The following is a 23,773-nucleotide window of genomic DNA, read 5'->3' as shown; positions in this document are numbered from 1 at the left end:
AATCTTGCATTCCAGATCTTACTCTGTGTAGCATTTTCTTATGCTTTTCCAGTAGTTCCAGAAATGGAGAAGAAAAATGAAGAAGACATGCAATTTGCTGAGGTAATGGTTGTAGACAGTATATATGATTAAAGCTGATAGGAAGAATTAGTCTTTTATTATATTAAGATCACAGGAATAACTGTATAACTATTAAGATTATTCTATACATTCTAAAAGAAACATGAATGTCATAAAATGTGGGTGTTTTTTCCCATCAGAAATATCTGGAAAAGTACTATAAACTTAAAACAGAGGCGGAACCTATCTTTAAAATGAAGAACAGAAAAACCATAAGTGACAAAATCCAAGAAATGCAGGCATTCTTTGGGCTGAAAGTGACTGGGGAACTGGATTCCAATACTCTGGAGGTGATGAAGCAGCCCAGGTGTGGAATACCTGATGTCGGTCAGTTCAGCACCTTTCCACGGTCTCCTAGATGGACAAAAACAGATCTGAAATATAGGTAATATTTCAGTGTGTTTCCTTGAGTGCTACTGGGAATTACAGAAGGAACTAGTTTTCTATGTTTATTATTATTTATTCTTATCATTATGGTAGCACCTAGGAGCCTGAATCAGGATCACAGCCCTATTGTAGTAGGTACTAAACAAACACAGAGATAGACATATGTTGTGTATCAAGAAGCATATTGCCTAAAAAGACAAGAGATACAAATAGTAATATACAGACAACACGGAAGCAAAATGTTTAACTTGAAGTACATGTCCTGTCAGTCGCATTTTTAATTGCCTATCTTTATTTCCTTATTATGTATTTAAAGGATTTTGAACTATACACCAGACATGGCACCCGCTGATGTAGATGAAGCGATTGAGAAGGCTTGGAACGTCTGGAGCAGCGTGACCCCACTGAAATTCACCAGAGTTTACGAGGGCGACGCAGATATAATGATCTCCTTTGTGGCTGGATGTAAGAAAATCCCCATGTGCAATGATAAGTATTGACACATTTATTTACAGTCCCAATTGAGAAGAATCATACTTTTTATGTATCCTTTTCTAGTTCATGGTGACTTCTATTCCTTTGATGGAGTGGGTGGAACTCTCGCTCATGCCTATGCACCGGGTGAAGGTATTGGTGGAGATGCCCACTTTGATGAGGATGAATACTGGACAAAAGATTTGAAAGGTAGGAATCCCTTACTATTTCACTAGCATTCTCCACTGTGCAGTATTTGATTTTAAGAGCTATTTGCTCATTTTTACACTGGAAAGAGATGGGGGCGCAAAAGTAATGCAGCTTAGCAATAACTACATATACAGGGTGGGAACCTGCTGTACTTCTCAGCGGAGTTCTCCTTGAAATCAGTGGTTCAGATTCTGATCTCAATGACACCCATGACAATCCATAGTAATGCCACTGAAGTCAATGCACTGACTACAACTGTGGCTCCCGTGGAGTGACTGGAATTACTCTGGAGGTGGACTGGTTTGACTGAGTTAGACAATAGGCATTACTGAGTTAGACAATATGGCATGACACTGTGCCCTCAGGGTGAGGCTCTTAGCAGTTGTAAAGTACTGAACTCACCACTTTTTAAATAAAAAAAAGTATTAAAGTGATGATAACTTTTAACAACCTTGTGCAGGGAAAACGATGTGTGTTCAGTGGATGAGTGTATTTGTGGTGCATGTTAAGTACTTCTGTCTAGTGTGCATTATCGTGGGATATATTATGGGATCACAAGCTATAGAATTCAATGCAGGAATTACGGAGTGAAATTCCATGGCCTGTGTTATTCAGAAAGTCAGTCGAGACAATCATAATAGCCTCTTCTGGCCTCTGAACTCATCAAAATTAACAAAACCTTGGTTATATGTAAGGAGGGATATTTCTGCAGTATGAACAGATGCTTTCATGGTGGCTGGCCTCAGATTTGCTTCTTTGACGGAAAAAAAAAGTAATAACCAGGCCTCTACATAGTCCAAAACGAATTCTTTTCACAGTCTTTTCTCAAGACTAAACATGCCCAGCTTTTTTTAACCTTTCCTCACAGGTCATGTTTTGTAAACCTGTTATCATTTTGGTTTCTCTGCTCTGGATGCTTTCTGATTTGTCCACATCTTTCTTAAACTGTGGCACCCAAAACTGGACACAGTACTCCAGCTGATGCCTCACAAGAAGCACAGTTCCCTCTTGTGTCTTACATATGACACTCCTGTAAATACACCTTAGAATCATATGAGCCTTTTTCGCAACTACATCACATTGCTGGCTGATGTTCTGTCTGTGATCCAACATAACCCCAGAACCTTTTCTGCAGTACTACTGCCTAGCCAGTTATCCACCATTTTGCAGTTGTTCATTTAATTTTTCCTTCCTAAGTGTAGTAATTTGCACTTGTCTTTATTGAATTTCATCTTGGTGATTTTAAACCAGTTCTCCAATATGTCAAGGTCATTTTGAATTCTAATCTTTCCTCCAAAGTGCTTGTCTCTCATCCCAGCTTGATGTTATCTGGAAATTTTAAAAGCACACTCTCCACTCCATTGTCCAAATCATTAATGAAAATATTGAATTGTACCAGACTCAGGACAAACCCCACTAGATGCATCCTCCCAGTTTGACAGTGAACTATTTGTAACTACTTTTGAGTATGGCTTTTCAACGAATTGTGCACCCACCTTATTGTAATTTCATCGAGACCAGATTTCCCTAGTTTGTTGATGTGAATGTCATGTGGGACTATGTCAAAAGTCTTACTAAAATCAAGACATATCACTGCTTCCTATACATTAGGCCAGTAATTCTGTCAAAGAAGGAAATGATGTTGGTTTGGCATGATTTCTTCTTCACAAATCCATGTTGGCTATACCTTATAACCTTCTTATTCTCTAGGTGCTTACAAAGTGATTGTTTAAGAATTTTTTGAGTACCTAACTCAAAGTTTGACTGACTGATCTGTAATTCCCCGGGTCCTCTTTGCGTACGTCAATACTGCACACTAAGCCCAGGCTCTTATTCAGATTTGCACCCAAGCCCCACTTCTGTCCACGCACAAATCAGTCTAATCTAGATCAGCAAGCACTAAGGACCTGGGTCCAAGGACTCTGCTGTGTGTGGCGGGGGGGAGGAGGTGGGAGGAGACGGGGTGGTGGTGGTTCAGAGCCTGAGTTCCACTGTGACCTGGATCCAAGCTCAGTCATTTTGCAGTATGGACACAGCTCAAGCTGCAGACCAGAGTCAGAAGGTGTGTGTAGTGCCATATGGATGCGCTAATATGGCTGTGAGTCCTGGGTTTACAATGCAGTATGGATGCTTAAGCATGGGCTTGGAGACATTGCGTTCTCAGTCCCAGGTCCCACAGAGCCAGGTTTACAGTGTAGTGTATACATGCCCTTTGTTTCCCTTTTTTAAAGATAGCTACTATGTTTGCCCTTCTCCACTCCTCTGGGACCTCACCTGTCCTTTCCTGTTGTTTTACGGGGACATGTATTTAATTTACATGCATGCTATGCTTTTTATATTTTTAGGATTCAACTTGTTCCTTGTTGCTGCTCATGAGTTTGGCCACTCATTGGGTCTTGGTCATTCCAATGTCCTTGGCTCCTTGATGTATCCAACCTATCTGCAGATGGAGACCAGAAACTACAGGCTTCCTCAGGATGATGTTGATGGCATTCAGACCCTATATGGTAAGGAGAAAACATCACTTTTTTTTAAAGTCTCTCTCATACAGATTACAAATAATTTGATGAGAATGTGTAACCAAGAGCCACACTGTGGCCTACCTGTGTGGGGTGTGAAGGGGATAAGGAACCTCCACGCTGAGAGCAGTGTACAGGGGCTGGCTGTAATTGCAGTCCTTGCTCTTACCTTTACACAGGGACTGTGATCCCTCTTGTATCCTCTTGGTTGCTAATCATAGCGAAAGGGATGAGAAGCAGGTAAGGCCATGGCTCACTCTATCTCCATCTGCATGAGCCAGCTCAGCTCGCTATATGTGATGAGAAGCACATAGTGTGACCCCTTCTTCATGTATATTAGGCACCCCCCTCCCTGTAGAGGTGAGTGCTTCCTGGGCATCACTAATCCAAAAGGTTTAAATATGTTTCTGTATGAAACTTTGTGACGGTCTTGTGCCAGCTCCTGAGCAGATGTGAATTGGCACAGCTCCATTAATGTCAAGGAGGAGTTCAGAGAGGCATTGGTGAGGGCACTAAGCTAGGACTCCAGAAACCCGGCTTCAATTTCTTGCCTTGCCATAGAGCGTCTGTGTCACTTGTCCTCTCAGTTCCCTCATCTGTAAAAAGGGGATAATAGCATTGTCCTACCCCACAGGGGTGTTGTGAGGATAAATACATTAAAGACTGTGAAGAGCTCAGATAATATGGCTGTGGTGGCCATATATATAATTACCTTGATAGAATGGGAAAACACTGTTTCAAACCCACTGAGAATTTGGCCCAGTAATGCTGTTCTCCAAGCTCTGTAACAGCAATACTAACTGACCTTCCAATTCTGCTTTTAACCTCTTCCCTAAGGACCCCCAACCTCTACTGAGCCACCAGCTTCCATACCATCCACAGAAACACCAACAGAAACATCAGCAACAGACAGCTGTGACCCTCACATGACTTTTGATGCCATCACCACTCTCCGTGGGGAAATAATATTCTTTAAAGACAGGTAAATTATTTCTGTTTTGTCAACATCAAGTTTTGCTTAGATTACACTTGTAATGGCAATGCTTTGACAATTAGTTCAAGAAGGGGGGTTTCCTTCCAAATGTATAGTCAACACAACCTCACAAATTTCTACTTGCTCATGCAACCTGGGCGAAGTAACTGGGCTTCCTGAGGGTGAGTAAATAATAATATTTTAAATCATCCTTAGTCATCCTGTGCACGGTCTGTTACATTTCCATGGCAACTGTGCAATCAGAGCAATCAGAGCACTTTGGCCTGAAGCCATATCACATGAAGCATTGTTCTTGACAGACTGGTGTCAGGCTATGGATGGCAGATCGAAAGGGAAAACTATGGGGCTATAGAAAGTGTTGTTGGTGATTCAGTAGGTGGCATTCCTAGCCTCCAGAGAGCATTGAACCCAGGCCCCAGCTGCAGTGCTTGGCGACATTCTACTGTTAGAGGTGCCATCTTTTCAATGACATCTGATACTTAACTCTTTAATGGGTCATTTAAAGATCCCAATGCACTTCTTGGAAGATGGAATAAAAGCGGCATCCCCAGGGTTTTGAGCAAATACCAACGCAGGGAATGACATTCTGCCTACATAAATGCCCCCTGAAGGTTCAAATGAAGAAATTACTCTTAAATTTCCCTCCTAAAAAGTGCAGTTTAGTGTTGCTGTGCACTACCAAAGAGCTGACACATTGCACCGAAGAGATGGCTGCATTTACATGGTGGGCAAAAGGATTCCTCCTGACCCAGCTCTTCCCTGTGCCTTACTCGAGTCCAAAGGAATGGGAGGGAAAGGGTGAGGTAAAAGGGCAGGGTGGAAGAACCCCAGTGCAAATAAATGGGACAGGATTTCTCTGTAGCACTGAAGAGGGCACTACCAAATGGGCATTGCATCTCCAAGTGGACATGATCTGTGGGTTGCGGGCATGTCCCACTGCCAGCAGCTAGTGAACAAATGTACAGCTCATGTAGTAGGAATTTTTATTAAATTTCCCTGTTGATGATCTCATGAATTAATGGTAACATATAATTATATAAACAAGCAACTTGTCTTTTCAATCAGGTACATCTGGCGCAAGAGTCCTTATTTCCCAGGTATTGAGCAGGATTTAATTTCTTCCTTCTGGCCAACTCTACCATCTGGCTTTCAAGCCGCTTATGAAATTGACAAGAAGGATCAAGTGTTTCTTTTTAAAGGTATTTCTATTGAATTTCTAGACATTCTTCTTACATGTGGAAATGAAGAAGCAATTATTATTAATAACAACAACACCACCTAGCACTGACATAACTTTTCACCTTCAAAGTTCAGTTTCACAGTCATTAACTAAATAAACCTCACAACAGTCCTGTGACATAAGATATTATGCCTATTTCATAATCAGGAAAACTGAGAGTGAAGTTAACTGATGTGCTTAAGGTAGAGGAGAGGATCAGTTATATATTTGAGCTAAAGTGTTTAAAATGGAGTGCTTTCATTTAGTCAGCTAAATTCATATTTAGGCACCTAACTAAGTAGCCTGATTTTCAGAGGTGCTGAGCAGTCCCAGCTCCCATGGTGGGGGGAAATGTTTTTTTAACGACTTTAATGAATTTATAAAGCAAAAAATCCATTGTCCTGAAACCTTAAACATTCCTTGCAGGAAAGGAGTGTTCTTTACAGGAATTCAATGCTATCTAATGGAATTCACCCCATAGGGAAGGTAAAAGTTTCCTTGGGGAAGCTCCAAGACTGTAATTAAATACTGTTTTCTCTCATCAGAAGTCCCTAATGAGCTTTTCTATCTTGTTTTTCTTGACAGGCAACCAATACTGGGTTGTCAGTGGATACTCTGTACAGCCAGGTTTTCCTAGGAACATCCATGCCCTGGGCTTTCCAAGATATGTTAAGGAAATTGATGCCGCTGTTTATGATAAGAATGCCAAAAAAACGTACTTCTTTGTAGGTGCCAAGTATTGGAGGTAAGATTATATTCTCCCAGCAAATAATCCATGCAGCTTCTTTAAAGCCTCATTAACCCTTTTACATTTGGAATTATGACAAATGTGTGGCTACCTTGAGTATGAGTTCATGACTGGTATATTGCACACCCCATCTGTTAAGCTGAATGTCAGTGACAACAGAGATAGAACTCAGCTCTTCCTTTTCCTTAAAACACTTGAGTTACAGAACATTTTCCATTCGTTGCTAGTACAGTAAAAGCCTTTTTATCCGTCATGTCGTGGGAATGGGGGGGTGCTGGTAAGTGAAAAATTCTGGTTAACAAAGAGGGAAGGAGTTTGGATGTGGGAGACGGTGCGGGGTGCCGGATCCAGGGGGCGCTCACCTCAGGCGGCTCCCCACAGGCAGTGACCCATCCTTGCTGTTCCTAGGTATAGATGCAGCTAGGCAGCTCCGTGCTCTGCCCCCACCCTATCCCGAGCACTGGCTCCGCAGCTTCCATTGGCTGGGAACTGCAGCCAATGGGAGCTGCGGGGGTGGCACCTGCGGGAGAAGGCAGCACACAGAGCCACCAACTGTGCCTCTGCCTAGGAACAGTAGGGAGAGGTCATCACTTGCTGCGAGCCCCCCAAGGTGAGCACCCCCTGGATCTGGCATCCCACAGCCCCTCCCATGTCCCACTGAGTGGCACCGAGACCACATAGAGAGAGATCAATGAGTTTGCTCTACAGCCTTAGCTAATGGCCACATGGCTTTTAGCTCATGGAGTAGAGGCTCATGCATTTAGCTCCAGAGATCCCAGGTTCAACCCCGCCCGCTAACGACCAGGGTCTGTCAGTATTACAAGTGGGGGCTCATCCGGGATTTCAACTGGGAAGTCTCTGAAGCTCGGGATGCGCTTCCTCAGGTAGGGGAAGTATGTAACCCACACACCTCCTGGGGGTGGTGCTTTGTCCCCTCTAGTGGCACCAAGACCACCTAGAGAGAGATCAATGAGTTTGCTCTACAGCCTTAGCTAATGGCCACGTGGCTTTTAGCTCAAGCAGTAGAGGCTCATGCATTTAGCTCCAGAGGTCTCAGGTTTGATCCCGATAACCAGGGCCTGTCGGTGTTACAGTAGCAGGTGGGATTTCCTATCAGCTCTATAGCCACCAGTAGCTGTGTGAGGGTGGAAAGACCAGCCCCTCCTCTTGTTTTAACCCCTACCCGATCAGGGCTGGGGCAAGGCTGGCCTTTACAGCACTGCTGCTGTCCCGTGCAGTGGGGAACTGCACTCAAGCAGTTTCTAAAATTAAATTAAGAAAATAGTTCTACAAATAGACGGGTTTTGTAACCACTCCCCCCCCCCAAAGCACCCCTATTTCTTCTTGGGTGAAGAAGTTATCACATAACTAAGGGCTCACTTGCAAAGTCTTATGCATATGCTTAGCTTCACTCAGGTGACTAGTCCCATTGACAACTCATAAAGCAAGTCATGTACAGAAATGTCTTTGCAGGATGAGGGCCCAGATGTCAAGGTTGCCCACTTGGGCCCCACACCACTCCTCCTACAGCAATCAAGTTGGAAAAACAAACTATTTAGTCAGACTAGCTGAGGACGACTGTGCATCGATTAGTCAAGGTGAAAGTATTCATATAGTATGGATTTAAACAATTCAATGAGTTATAGTAGCTCATGGTTAGTGAGTTTTAGCTAAGGGCAGGACTTACTTGTTGTAAAAGTCAGTTGGACTCAATATTAAATATCACATGTTCATGTATTATTTTCATTTCCTTTCTTCACTCAGTTATGATGAAGTCACCGAATCCATGGAAAAGGGTTATCCAAGACGCATATCAGTTGACTTTCCAAGAATTGGCAATAAGGTCGATGCTGCCTTTCAGAAAAAAGGTAAATAAAAAAAATACTTTGATAGTTGAATATACTGGAAAATTTGCATTTCCATAGACTCAAGAATCATTATAGAAATTAGTAAGGGTGTTTCTTTAGGTGTACACATTTTAATTTGCAGCAGTGTTTGTGGAAAGAGAATGAATATTCATTTGTACAAAGTAATTATTCATTTTGTTTCTATTTCTAGGACATTTCTATTTTTTCCATGGATCAAAGCAGTATGAAATAGACACCAAGTCCAAGAAAGTTATTCGTGAAATGAAGAGCAATAGTTGGTTTGGTTGCAAATAAGAGCAGACACACAAGGTGACGATGCAAAAGAAGCAGAACGCAATTTTGTATGCATTAGAGATGGCGTTTCATAGATTTTTTGTTTTTAATCAGTGTTATTCATCTTTTACTTTATGTCAGAGTCACATAAGAGCTGCGATCCCAGATAAATATTAGTTTAAATAACAGAAAAATGTTAAATTTAATATATATAGTTTTAACTTATCTTCATATTGTATTTAGGCTATTTATTAATCTATTTGTCACTGAGCAATAAAGCTATTTTATGTTTGTGTATATAACAGTCTTTGTTTCTTTTGGTCCAGACTCATGGTCTTTCTGGTCAGCAGTACGAGAGAAGGGGCCACTTAATTTAATTTAATTGCACTGCAGTCTGAACTCCCAGCTCAGCCTTTCAGGCAATATGATGACTTTAAGAGACTCCATTCGCTGTAGAGGAGAGGCAGAGCAGGAGGCAGAAGTAAATGGGCAGCTCCAGGGTAGAAGCAAGGGGAAATGATCTTAAGGGAAGGGGATAGATATTAGAAGAAGAAGAAGATAGAAGCACAGCACTAGACGTTCACTCCTTGCTTCATAAGAGTTGATAGTTCTAAGACTCCTATAAGCCATCTAAGACCTTGTCATGCATTATGCTGGACACTGTGGCCATGTGGAAGTTCACTGTGCTCTGATGATAGCACACAAGTATGTTTACTCTGAAAGCACATCTCAACTACGTGAGCTATTTTGCACAGGGCCTATGACACGCAGTTGAGTAGTTCTGATTCCATCCAGTAAAGGGCAGTCACACCCCTGTTCATTACACTATTATTCTAAACAACTGATCCCATCATCACACACTACCTGAACTGTTATAATTTCTTTGTGTCTTTTGTAATGAAGCAGAAGAGACTGACATAACCTTAGATAATGGCATTGCTAAAGATGGGGGATGTAGGATGGCAAAGGCAGGAGATTTGGTGGCTCAAGGGAGTGACAATGGGTTATATCCTTCAGGCCTCTAATCTGAATGCAGCTCAGGTCAGTCTGAGGTATGAGGCAAGACTGAAAAAACTTGGTTTGTTTAGTCAGGAAAAGAAAAGATTGAGAGGGGACAGTTTTCTAGTTCATAAAAGGTTGTCACACGGAGGAGGGACATAAATTGTTCTCGTTAACCTCTGTGGATAGGATAAGAAGCAATGGGCTTAAATTACAGCCAGGGTGGTTTAGATTGGACATTAGGACAAAATTCCTAACTGTCAGGGTGGTTAAGCACTGCAATAAAATTGCCTCGGGAGGTTGTGGAATCTCCGTCATTGGAGATTTTTAAGAACAGGTTAGGCAAACACCTGTCAGGGATGGTCTAGATAATACTTAGTCCTGCCTTGAGTGCAGAGGACTGGACTAGATGACCTCTTGAGGTTCCTTCCAGACCTATGATTCTATGATTCTATGATTCTATTGTTGGTGACTGGAACTGGATATAGCTATGTCAGCACCAGGTGGAAATTGTTCATAAATAGAGCACTGAGCACTTACCCAAATCAGGTCCCTTTATGGTGTCTTAAATTGAGCACCCAAAATCCAAGGCACCCACGATCACCAATCACATTTGAAAATCTCAGCTATGGCGTGTGAACCTAACCCTGCTCTCACTGATGTCAAAAGTTATGTGCAAACCTAATGACTGCATTCAGAGTAGTATCAGGCCCTGAATAATCACACACACTGTGAGAATGTATCTCATTGCTTATTACTGTCACAAATGCGTATACACAGTCGAGATTTTCCATCAACAATCAGATCATTGTTCAGTATAGTCCAGTATGCAGCAGTGGCCAGTGTGTTGCTTCATAGGAAAGAGGAACACAAGTTATAATGCTCCTAGCAGGCAATTTCCAGAGGAGGTGCAGTGTAGACCTCCCTGCTGGAGAAAAGATTGCTCTCGCGTGGCCTGAATAGGAGATGAATGTTCAGAGGATTTGGAAATTCAGCTCCACCATTGCCCCGCCTGGCAGTGTTTAGTCCCCTCTTTAGATAGACACACATGCATGGAGATTTTCAAATGAATTGAGTCTGACCTGGAAGTGATTCCTGCACAAAGGGATGTTAGTGGATCCAGCATCCTTATTGTCGAAGAGGAAATTATGGTAGATTAGGCTTCTGGGAGGAACACACACCCTAGGCTGGAAAGGAAGGGAGACCCACCAGGAGCCACACAGAAGGCACAAGCAAGACAGCAAGTCCTGCCATTAAACAAAGACTATCTGATTCATAAAAAGAAAAGGAGTACTTGTGGCACCTTAGCGATGAACAAATTTATTAGAGCATAAGCTTTCAAGTGAGCTGTAGCTCAAGAAAGCTTATGCTCTAATAAATTTGTTCGTCTCTAAGGTGCCACAAGTCCTCCTTTTCTTTTTATGGATACAGACTAACACGGCTGCTACTCTGAAATCTGATTCATATGAGCTGTCATTATGCAGTTGTCAGAAGAGGGGTACATGCCTCTCCCTGTGCTGCTGGCATCCTCAGCAACATCATAAATACCTATGGCTCCATATTTACACACACTAGCCTCAGGGTTTGGCAGTAAACTACGCAGCCAGGCGGGAGATGTATACATCTCTCGGTTAGACGCCACTCAACACTGGCACAGCCAGAGCTGCAGTTTTACAGCTCAGAAGCTCCTCGTGTGTGCGTCCTCAATCTTGTACGTTAACCTGTGGCGCTCAAATTGCTGCCAGAGTACACTGTGGCCAGAACAGGGCTGGGTGTGTGAAGCATTTTCAGAACAAACCTTACTCATTACCTCACAGGCAAGCTGTGTGTCACCCCCAGTCTTATCTTCTTCCTTTCAGGTTTGTATTTGTACAATTTAAAATAGCATTTACATATGCTGATTGGCAACTTCCATGCATGGACACAGTTGAAAAGGGTCAAATTTTGAGACTCCTACTCAGCATTGTACCCACAGGAGGATGATGTCTTCTTCTGGTGTTCCTACTAGGGGCTCTGGCCAAGGGAATGCTGCTGGTGGGGGTATCAACCCTGGCATAGCAAGGGCCAGACAATGGTATGAGACATTCCTGAGAGAGAGGCTTTGAGAAAGGAGAGTGTAGCAATCAGCAAGTCAAATCTCTGTGGAAGAACAAGAGATTCTCATTATGGAGATCATTTCTAGGTTCGATCTCTTCATGGGCAAGGCCTCAAAAAACATCTCTGCGGCTATGAAAGTTTCTACATGGGATGATATACTAAGAAAAGTGAATGATTTTAGTGGGTGATCGACAGCACCAAAAAATGGGGAGAAAAGAGGGAACAGAATAAGAGGGCAAAAGTTAGTAACAGGGCACACTTGACAATGTTGCTGAGTCCTGCCAATTGAAGAACCACAACAACCTCACTAAAACCTTCCCAGTGCCCCTGTGGATGAGCACTCAAATACAAACAATGATGAGTATGGAAAATTTAGGCCCCATGACCAAGTGTCTGCTTCCTCCTGAATCTCCGTCCTGTGTCCTGTTTCAACAAGACCAACCAAACATCCAGGGGGAGAAAGCAGATACTTGAGACTTCTTCATGACATCTATCTCCTGGGGCTCCTTTCTGATGGATTTCATTGATGTGTCCCAAAGGGAAATAATTCAGCAAATGTCTCTGTAATGTATGTACCTCTCCTTTCAGAAATCTCTGCTATTGCCATCCCTCACTATATTTTGAATGGAGGTCCCTCTGCCTGCTTCCTGTGGCAGCCTGTGCCCCTTGTGATGGAGAATGAAAGAAAAGATAATTCTCCACCCTGAGGTGGAGATGATGGTGTTAAACCATTAGTGAAGAATTTGAACTTATGAATTTTGGGGGGACTTTCTAAGGCCTCATGCCCAATATCCAGGATGCTGCTGCTGATTGGTGCATGCGCCATATGAAGCAGAGAGAAAGTTTCCTGACCAATAGTGGGGAACATATTATCCAAAGCATAGGAGCTAGGCCCGGATCTGGGCTCTGTGGTGGCTCAGTACTCGGGCTTTGCTGGTATAACAGGGCCACAAAGGAGGCAGAACTGGCCACTTGGGAATCACCCTGGCATAAGGGAGATTCTGGTAAAATAGAGCCAGCAGGACATTCCCATATCACTCCCCTAACAGCCCCCAGTGTAAGGGAGCACCAGGGGTGTGGTGGTGGATTATGGGGGGACATGTTGAAGGAGGAGATATAGTCAGAGCACAGGTTTCAGAGTAACAGCCGTGTTAGTCTGTATGCGCAAAAAGAAAAGGAGTACTTGTGGCACCTTAGAGACTAACCAATTTATTTGAGCATAAGCTTTCGTGAGCTACAGCTCACTTCATCAGATGCATCCGATGAAGTGAGCTGTAGCTCACGAAAGCTTATGCTCAAATAAATTGGTTAGTCAGAGCACAGTACATTCCTGCTATTCTGTACCATATTCAGCACAGTGTAAGATAGACCAGCTCCTAAGGACTTTTCTAGCTTTTATTGTTCTCTTCCTTCGCTGTCTCCAGAATTAAGATTGTGGTGCAACAGTCCTTTACCCCATCCCCTATTCCTGCATTCAGTTTAGCTTAACCAGGCCTGAGAATCAAGTTTTAATTGCTGCGTGGGATTGTTGCTTGGTAGTACAGGCAGGAGCAATGGGCAGAGAGAGTCATGGGTGGTTCCAACAGAGCTAAGAACCTTATTAAAGATAACAGTGAGTTTCTAAAGGAAAGGAATATCAACCTATTTCCTGAGCATTAATCATCTTGCCAATTGCAAAATTTGCAAAGGGGCGGAGTGGGATGGGAGACAGTTTACATGAAATCTGTCAAGCTTTTCATGCCTAAACCAGTTATTTGCATATCTTCTGTTGCTAATTGGAGGCTGTTCTAAACTGTGAGTCAGGCTACCCCGGCTTTATGAAGCACACAAGTACTATATAAACAGGGATATGTGAGAGACTTGTATGTAGCGGGCGGAGATTGAGATCTTCATAAAGACAAGAGATAGAAGCAAAAGAATGAAGAATCTTCCGTTTCTGCTGTTACTATGTGCAGCATCTTGTGCTTTTCCTATACATCCAAAAAGGAAAGCAGAAGAAGATACGAAGCTTGTTCAGGTAATGATTGCAGACACAAAGGACCAGATCCTGAGCTGGAGTTAATTGAAGTTAATGGAGCTATGCTGATTTACACCAGCTGAGGATCTGACCCTATACATGCTGATGGGGTGAATAGTCTGGTTCAGTATTTCCCAAAGAATAGAAGCATGCCCCCCCCCCCCCGAGGGGTGTGCCATACTGGCTGTGAAAGGTTCCCCAAGGCTGCCCTTCTAAAATGGTGGGGTGGAAGGGTGGATATGACTTGTTTCATTTTCCTGAAGAGGGTGCTTGGTTTCAAAAGCTTGGAAACTGCTTGCCTTGGGTGCTGTTTTAATGGATGTGCAATGCTCAAAGTGAGGCAATATTTCTGAAGAATAATTCAGCCCTGTCATCATGAACCTTAGAAATTTGCCAGGGGAAGCATCTTATTATTATTTTGGTTTGCACTATTTTGCGGGAAGCATTTTAAAATTACAGTGCACCAGTTGAGGACCTGATACTGCAAACACTTAAATATCTGAATAACTTTACACACAAGTAATCTTATTGGCTCTCTTGGGGGAGTAAAGATAGTCTCATGCATAAGTGGTTGTAAGATCAGGATCTTCATTTTGTCCAAATCATTGCACATGATAACATGTAATGCTATTGGAAAATCATGCTTTCAATCATGTTCTTCAAAAATCTGTTTTTTGTCTGTCTTTAAATACTGCCTGGAGTGCTGGAACAGATAGTGAGCCTAAGGTGTTTTGTCACAAAATGTTCCATTTACAGGGCAAATGTTTATTCTGAATGTGTTCTGAGCATTAATCCTATTGTACTTTTGCAAAATGTTCATGCAGAACTCTTGTCGCCACATTATCACAGAACAATATAACATCAAGGTATTAATATAAATGGAAAATGGTAACTAATTTCAGTTTTACAAAGTTTCTAAACAAAGTGAGTTCCTAAGACACAGGAACAAGCAGCAGAAGCCCAGGGTAGATGTCATGTCATAATATTTAATATTATTTTGCAAGATCTAAAAAAGAATCTAGTGTCTTAATAGCTATCTGTTTCATCAGAAGTACCTGGAAAATTACTACAGCTTTAAGACAGATGGGAAGCCTGTTTTAAGATGGAAAAGTGATAGTCCTATGGTCAACAAAATCAAAGAAATGCAGGAATTCATTGGATTGGAGGTGACTGGGAAATTGGATTCTAACACTTTGGAGGTGATGCAGAAACCCCGGTGTGGAGTCCCTGATATTGCTGATTTCTCCACCTTTGCAGGACAACCAAAATGGGGGAAAAGAAATCTAACATACAGGTAACTAGTCAGTAATAGAGGGGTTTTCTTGCATTAAAGGGAGATAAGTTGCTCCAAGTAGAGGGTAAATATTGTAAAGAACTCAGCTGTTTCTCTATATTAAATTTGAAAGGATTTTGAACTATACACCAGACATGGCCCGAGTTGATGTAGATGCAGCCATCAAGAAAGCTTTTACAGTCTGGAGCAAAGTGACCCCATTGACATTTACCCGGGTTGACAGAGGTGATGCAGATATATTGATCTCCTTTGCAGCCAGAGGTAAATATATATATATATATATATATATATATATAGAATCATTGTAAATATTACCATCCAGAGGTCTGTGAAAGATTTGTCCTGAAATTATTATTCATTATTATCATTTGTATTAGGATGGGGATCTCATTGTTCTCGGCATTATACAATCACACACAAAAACACAGTCCCAACCCCAAAGAGTTTACAATCTAAGGCTGTGATACTGCAAAGATTTGTATCTGTACATAACTTTACACACTGTGTGTAGTTCAACAGGACTGCGCATAGTGTATAATATTCAGCCTGGGCAGACATCTGCACAGAATCTGGGCTTGTGGGTCTTACTCATAGCTTTACTCATGGCTGTAGTTCCATGTAAGTCACTGGGACTACTCACATGCTTATAGTTAAGCACAGGTTGAAGTGCTTTGCTAGATAGGGGCCACAGAGCTCAGTGCTTGGGGCTGGCTCCCCTTCGAGGGCTTTTTTGTGGTGGAGGAGGGCAAACTCCACCCCCTACTGGGCTGATGTGGGTGGCTCCTCAGGGAGATTTCTCCCGCCAAAGCTCTCTTCTATGTGCATAGGAGGTAGCAGGATCATCATTAGACATGATGCAGTGGGTAAAGAGAACAGAAAGTAGCGGAGGATGGTGGAGGGAACAATAAAAGGTCACGTGATTCTTTTGGTTTCTCACATGCTTGTCTTGCGGTTCGACTTTATAAATACAAGTTGTACAACAGCTTGCCATTATTTTTATTTACCTTCCTTTCCTCTGCATTTCTCCTCCCACCAAGCCATTGTACCTGCATTCATGCCCATCTCCAATCTTTGCCCAGTTCCCACTGCTTCATGATCTCACTTCCATTTTGACAGATTTTTGTTTCACTTCCAATTGTTTAGTGTCTGCAGATCTACTAGAAAGTCAAAAATTTCTGCTTATCAGTAAAAATTAACAAATAATGGGGTTGTCAAAATTGCATGTAAGAGGAATTTGGAGTGTTGCAAACTAACAAAGAGTTCTATTGCACCTTATTCCATTCTTAGTTCACAATGATTTCAATCCCTTTGATGGTCCTGGTGGGACTGTTGCTCATGCCTATGCACCTGGCAATGGTCTTGGTGGAGATGCTCACTTTGATGAGGATGAAGACTGGACCAAAGGCTCACAGGGTACGTAAAACCAACTCTTAATATTACATACCTGGGCTTGGTAGGATTTTCAAAACTAGGCACCTAAAGTTTGACTCCTACATCCATAGTTAGATGCCTAAGTGAGTGGCTGATTTTCAGAAGCGTTGAACAACCAACAGTGCCCAACAAAGTTAGGATCTCAGCACTTTTGAAAACCATCCCACATAATTAGCTTCCTCAGGCCCCAGTTTTCCAAAGGCATCACAACATCTGGACTCCGTCACCCACATTGATCTCTGCTGAAGTTGTTGGGTGCTGGATCAGGCCTATAAGCACCGCACCTTTGCACTTTTGATGTGCTTCAATGTATTTTCATTGTACTTAGTTGTATTTCAACTATATCTGAGTTTACTATAAGCACTAAAAACCTCTATTGTATTGAGTGCAATTGGCTGGCTTGTATTTCACATTGATGGGCAAGAACATGAAAAGACGTAACTTTCTTTTGTACATTTTGTTTGCTGGTTTTAGGTTCCAATTTGTTTTTCGTGGCTGCGCATGAGTTTGGCCATTCACTGGGACTCTTCCATTCTAGACACCCTGATTCACTGATGTACCCAGTTTACAGATACTTTGATTCCAAGACTTTCCGTCTTCATCAGGATGATATTAATGGCATTCAATACCTCTATGGTAATCAAACATTATTAATTGCTCAATGTTTATAGCCTCTCACAAGTTCAAATAACTTTTAATGAAATCCATGTTGAATGGTTGTATTAACTATAGCTTGAAAAAAAATGACAGATCCACTGAAGTTATCTGAATTTTATAATATCAAATACTAGTTTTATTTTCTTCTCTAAATTGTTTTCCTTAGGACCTTCATCTAACCCCCCTGAAGATCCAACAGAATCTACGGTCTCCATAGAACCCATGGAGCCAACAGAACCTCTACCACCAAACACCTGTGGCCCTAAACTGACTTTCGATGCTGTCACCACTTTCCGTGGAGAAATAATGTTCTTTAAAGACAAGTAAGCTGACTGTCTTAAAGCAGCATCACATCTTTTGCTTAAATCTTCCTTTAATGGCACAATAGTTTGGAAAAATAAGAAATATTCAGAATTTTGTCCAGCATGTTAATCAAACCAATACCTTTTATTATGCTCAAAGAAGGTTCAGATAAATATCACCAATCTCTCTTCCCAAGTGCCAACCGACCTGCTACTTACCTCAGCACAGAGGTGATCATTAAGGGATATTTCCTTAGACTGTAAGCTCTTTGGGTCAGGGGCACTCTCTCTCTTCTGGACATTTATGCAGTACCTAGGACAACAGGTCCATAGGTGGGGTCCTTGGTACTACGACAATGCAAATGATAAATTCTAATAACAACAACAACAACACCACACACTTGCCACACTTATTTCCCATTCTAATCATAGGAGAAAACTTGTCAAATGTAGATAACACTGTGGTAACTGTTGACAAATTCTGACTTCTTCATTGTGACCTCTATATGCTGGACTCTAACATGACATCTAACACTGGCAAGTTTTACTTGGCTACTTGGGTGCTGCAGTATTCCCAGGACAATTCATTGATTGAAACAACTGACCAGAGATTAGCAGTAAGTGTGCCAAATCTGAAGCATTCCTCCATGGAAAATCACTAAAACTTGGTGCTCTCAACGTGTTAAAGAGAATAGACTATGGATTCTGAGGACCCCAAAAGAGGAATGTGGGGTAAAAGGAGGTCCCTAGTGGAGACCTGGGATATGATATGGTAGGGAAGGGGGGTTGGGAAAAGGAAAGAGGTAAGTATTGGTGGGTAAAGAGAGAGATCTGGTTGCATTAAGAAAAGGCAGGGAGAGGAAGAGGGAAGGATGCAGAGAAGACAGAGAGAGAGAGAGTTAGAAAGGGTGCCTTAAAAGACATGGATAAGTTTTATATTAGAACAGGTCCCAACATTCAGAATTCAGGAGAACTCAGTTTTGGCCTCTGAACCCACTACTTGGGACTCTAAAGTTAGCCATTTACCCATCTTTAACTGCAGCCTTGTAAACTTTGAACATTTGCCATCCCAAACACCAAGTCTACATGCACACCCTTTGCAACAATGATTTTGGATAATGAAACCAATTACTATTGTTATATTTTATCATTTGTTCAGCGCTGTACAAAGGTGTAGATTGCTCCTGCCTAAAGACTTCACAGTCTAAAGGAGTTTATAATGTTGTATTCTCACATTCAAAATATACTAATGCCGGGAGAGCAGGCAAGTAAGTATTGTGAAATCTGCTTTCTCTGAAATCCAGAGATTTTTCCAGAGATAAACTCTCTCAGCCCAGAGCCTAGCATGAGTATCTGGAGTAGATATTGGGGAGACACCTGGGGGAAGTGGGAATCCTCTGGTGACACCCAACTCTACCACCTCCCTTTCTCAGTGGTGTGCTGCAGAACTGAGTCCCATTTCCCTTTTGTGTAGCAGAACTGCATTTGTTCCATGTCAGGGAACCCTCTCTAACCTCAGTGGTAAAGGCAGGTTTTAGCTCTAAGTGATTCAAAAGTCAAAAAGCTAAGTAAATGCATAGAAGATAGGATTTGGGGGCATTGGAATTTGTATGTGTGCCAATATACAATACTTTCTGGGCTGTAGAAGTTGTAAACTCTTATTGCCATGGTTAAAATCCCACATATTGTTACGTATAAAGATATGATTTAATATGCAAGTTGTACTGTATTTGGATCAGGCACTTCTGGCGGAAACACCCTACAAGCAGAGAAGTTGACTTTAATTTAATATCTTCATTCTGGTCACCTCTGCCATCTGGCTTGGATGCTGCCTATGAAATTACGGACAAAGATGAGACATTTATTTTTAAAGGTAAGAATTTGAGTTTCTCTATGTTCTTCTTACATGTGACACGAATGGAATTTACCTGCTTTGAAAATAGTTAAGGAAATTGAACCTTGTACTCTTTTAATGGGATTTCATTAACTCGGCGCTAATCCAGTGTACTGCTGTTGTTTTGCAATTAAATTGCTAACAAAAACCACACTCGGCATCAAAATGCATGTCACTTATTTGATTAATGTTAACGAAGCTAAATTTTCCGAACAAATCAAGCTCTATCCAAGGAAATGTGAAATGGCACTTTTTTCTGTAAAACTACTTGTCTAAATTAAAAATAGAAGCCCAAATTCATCCTTAGCATTCAGAAGAGTTACATGAGGGATGGATTTTGCCAGATGTGTTTAAAATACAACAGAAGGTGATGGTCCATTGTTTACTGTAGCCACAGGAAGGACTGTCTTATAGCAAGGAATGCATGTTTTGATCTCTACATTTGTCCGTAAAAAGATTGGTTTGATTGTAGTATACAGTTAAAGACCCTACACAAATGTTGTATAATTCAACAGAAGTTCCAGGCAAAATGTTTTCAACAACTTTTCTTGATAGGAAATGAATTCTGGGTTGTCAAAGGAGATACTATACTGTTTGGATACCCAAAGAAAATCCATGACTTGGGCTTCTCAAAGGGTGTGAAGAAAATTGATGCAGCTCTTTATAATGCAAATAAAGGGGAAACCTACTTCTTTGTGTCTAACAAGTATTGGAGGTAAGATTTCATGTTCAACATTCTTGAGTCTCTGGTAATAGGGACCACTGAGCAAACAAAACCCACATCACCAATAACTCTACCCTTAATTTGCCTTATGATGCTTTAGTAGCGTACTTGCTAGCCAGTCTTTTACACTGTCACCACTGCCTGTAGAAAAATAATATTCTTGAAAGGCCGGTGAAACAGTTCTTTTCAAAATACATAAAGTTTTGCTTAAATTTTACTTACATAGAGAAAAAAGATATCTAAAGCTTTACTGCACATTTTAAAACAAACAATAATTCCTAATTATACTGAATCGTAAGTGTGCACAATGCTTTTATCAGAACCTTTTCTTGGGGTTAAAAAAAGGTTCAGATTATTATCCTCAATTCCTCTGTCCAGTTACCAAGAGATGGCATTATTATGCCACAAAGCATGTGCCATATATTGCGGTGAATTGGCTTGTGTGCATGTTCATCATTGTCTCTATTGGATGCAATCAAAACTGCTCATCTTTATGTGTCATAACCCATATACTTCTAACAGATAAAGGAGATTCTCTTTTAGCACAAGTAATAGTGACCTATATATGTGGAGCACAATGATGTGACTTGTATCACTGTGGAATAGTTCTAAGTGGCCACGGTGTGCAGCACAGTGATCACTGTGAAGTGACGATTGCTCAGATCCTGAAAGCTATTTAGGTGCCTAGCTCCCAGAGATTTCAGATTTGTTACAGTTTGTAAACTGTATCGGGTGAGTAAAGGATTCAATCTGATCCTCCACTCCTAAAACTCACTGCTTGGAGAGCTTTGGTCAAGCCATTCATCTTGTTTGAACACAGTTGGTTGTGATTTAATTTCTACGTTGAGTAAAAATATTACAGCAAACACTTTGTTATAGCCTGTGTGATGGTAGCACAGTGATGGTAGCCATATAGCACCTCAATGTATGTGATATAACAATGATCCCACAGGGATCATTATCATTATCTCCTGATAAACACTACTTGTGGACAGCGAACATTGCAACGATACATTTTTAAGGGTAAGTCTATAGTCTCCTGTTTCCCATACAATAGCTGATAATTCACTTCTCTACATCCTGCCTATTAGGCAAAAAAAAAAATAAACATAATAATTTTTGCAGATTAGTAATGATTAGTAATGGTTATTAGTAATGATAGTAGTAATTTAGTAATTAGTAAGTTAGTAGTAAATTAGTAATGATGTTCAAAGATGCACATGTAATTAACACAAGGGGCCAGCTCCTTAGCTGGTGTAATTTGATGTAGCTCAACTGAGGTCATGGGAGGTGTCCTGATTTATGTCACCTATGCATCTGGTTTAAGAATAGCTAAGTATTCAGTGAGCTTAGTTCACTGTTAATGGGCTCTCTGTAAAGAGTGGGGCTGGCTTACGTGCCATTTGGCTTATTTTCAAGTGTCTTCTTATTGTTTTTAACTTTCCTCAGTTATGATGAAAGGAGACAGTCCATGGACAAGAAGCCAAAGCTAATAAAAGATGAATTTCCAGGAATTAATGGGAAGATTGATGCTGTTTTCCAGTATAAAAGTAAGTGGAAACTCTCAGGTAAGGAAGCATTAAATGATTCAGAAGTGATAAGAGGCATGGTTAAATGGGGTGCACACTACTGAGAGCCAGAAACTTCTGCATATTAATACTGGCTTAATTAATGTTTGGACAGCGCTATGAAAAGATCGGTACTAAGGGACAGATTGGGATACCCTTACTCATGTTGTATTGTACCTTCTACCATAAGTAGTTCCACTGAAGTCAATGGGACCACTTGTGAAGTAAGGTATTGCTCAACATGAATAAGGATATCGCAGTCTGGCCCTAAGACAATAAAGTTACAGTGTTGAGAATAATGATCAGGAATAGGTGTTTTTTTTTCCTATGTCAGATAGGGTATTATTTAGATAAAACAGTTCTGCAAATTGCTGGAGTGGGTGACTCAAATAGACTTTTCCAGCCCTTTCCAACCTTTATTGTAACCGCTTAATATTTATTTGTGCAATACAGTAATTCAACTTGCTTTTATTCCTAGGGTTCTTCTATTTCTTTCGTGGATCACGGCAGTTTGAGTTTGATCCTATTGCCAAGAAAGTTACTCGTGTCCTAAGGACTAACTTCTGGTTTCCATGTTAAGAACATGAAGTCCTGGAAGATGTATAAAAGAAGTAAACAATACTGTAAATACACCAGGGATTACTTTTCACTAATTAATTTCTAAAACATCTAGTCAGGATTCTTTAGGTTTCAGCGTATGTCCACAATTCAAACTATAGCTTTTGTAAAATCTGCAGTTCTGTAAATAACAGAAATGCACTACTTAGCATGACTGTGTATATATAAATAAATATATATCATATATAGATATTTTGTATTTACTTGCCAGATAGATGTATTTACTTGCTAAAGATGATAATTTCCTAACTCAAAAAGTGTTGCACCCAACATGGGAATTCTATATTAGATTTCATCTTGACAGATAAAGAGGAACTGATTCATAGAACTAAAAATGAATGGTATTTTAGGTACAAATACTGATGACTTCATCACATTTATAATATGCAAATAGAATAAAGTCCAGACCAGTAATATGTATACTGTGCTTTAAAAGGGCCAATTTCAGAAAGCTGAAAACAGTTATGAGCCAGATCAGCTAGGAGGAAGAATTTAATCACAAAAATGAGAAAGATAATTGGGGGTTGATTAAGAACACTTTACTAGATACCCAAAACCCCAAATCCCATAACTGAGGAAGAAGGACGATTGGTAAAAAAAACCCACCTGGTTTAGAGAGGAAGTGAAGGAAGCTATAAAAATTATATATATATATATATATATATATATATATATATATATATATATATATATATATATATATATATATATATATATATATATATATATATATTCCATATATATAACAAATGGAAAAAAGGGGACGTTGATACTAATAAATATAAATCAGAAGGTAGGAATTCTAGCAAATTGATAAAAGAAGCAAAGGGAAACAAGAAGTGATCTATGATCAGCAAACTTAAGGACAATAAGGAGTTTTAAAAAATATATTAGGAACTAAAGAAATCCTAATAATGGTATTGGCCCATTACTAGATGGGTAGAATTATCAATACGAACGCAGAAAAGGCAGAAGTGTTCAGTCAAAATGTATGTTCTATATTTGGGAAAAAACAGATAATGTAGTCCTAACATATAATAACACTCTTTCCATTACACTAGTATCTCAGGAGAATGTTAAACAGCACCTACTAAAGTTAAACATTTTAAATCAGTGGGCCCAGATAACTTGCATCCAAGAGTTTTAAAAGAGCTGGTTGAGGTGGTCACTGGCCCATGAATGCTGATTTTCAATAAGTCTTGGAACACTAACGGTTTCAGAAGACTGAAAGAAAGCCTCAAGAAGTGCCAATATTTAAAAAGGATAAATGGGATGACCTGGATAATCATAGTCCTCTCAGTCTGACATTGATCCCAGGCAAGCTGATGGAGCGGCTGACATGGGACTAGGTTAATAAAGA

The 23,773-nt window shown here is 40.8% G+C and overlaps 1 protein-coding gene across 1 annotated transcript; it reads left to right on the top strand.

The window, feature by feature from the left end:
- Positions 1-314: 314 nt before the first annotated feature.
- Positions 315-22,616, top strand: LOC311516046 (stromelysin-1-like; the record flags this gene model as incomplete). Its single annotated transcript, XM_084619671.1, has 20 exons — positions 315-505; positions 824-972; positions 1,066-1,191; positions 3,537-3,698; positions 4,548-4,692; positions 5,770-5,903; positions 6,509-6,668; positions 8,436-8,539; positions 8,730-8,822; positions 12,497-12,576; positions 13,779-13,925; positions 14,975-15,219; positions 15,332-15,480; positions 16,507-16,632; positions 17,125-17,286; positions 17,474-17,630; positions 19,349-19,482; positions 20,059-20,218; positions 21,677-21,777; positions 22,274-22,616. The coding sequence occupies 20 exons, from the start codon at positions 315-317 to the stop codon at positions 22,372-22,374; spliced, it is 2,826 nt and encodes a 941-aa protein (XP_084475797.1). The 3' UTR covers positions 22,375-22,616.
- Between the last annotated feature and the right edge of the window lie 1,157 nt (positions 22,617-23,773).

Source organism: Lepidochelys olivacea (genome assembly GCF_965140295.1).
Source record: "Lepidochelys olivacea isolate rLepOli2 genome assembly, chromosome: 1".
Classification (NCBI taxonomy): domain Eukaryota; kingdom Metazoa; phylum Chordata; order Testudines; family Cheloniidae; genus Lepidochelys; species Lepidochelys olivacea.
This window is presented reverse-complemented; position numbering and strand designations above follow the sequence as displayed.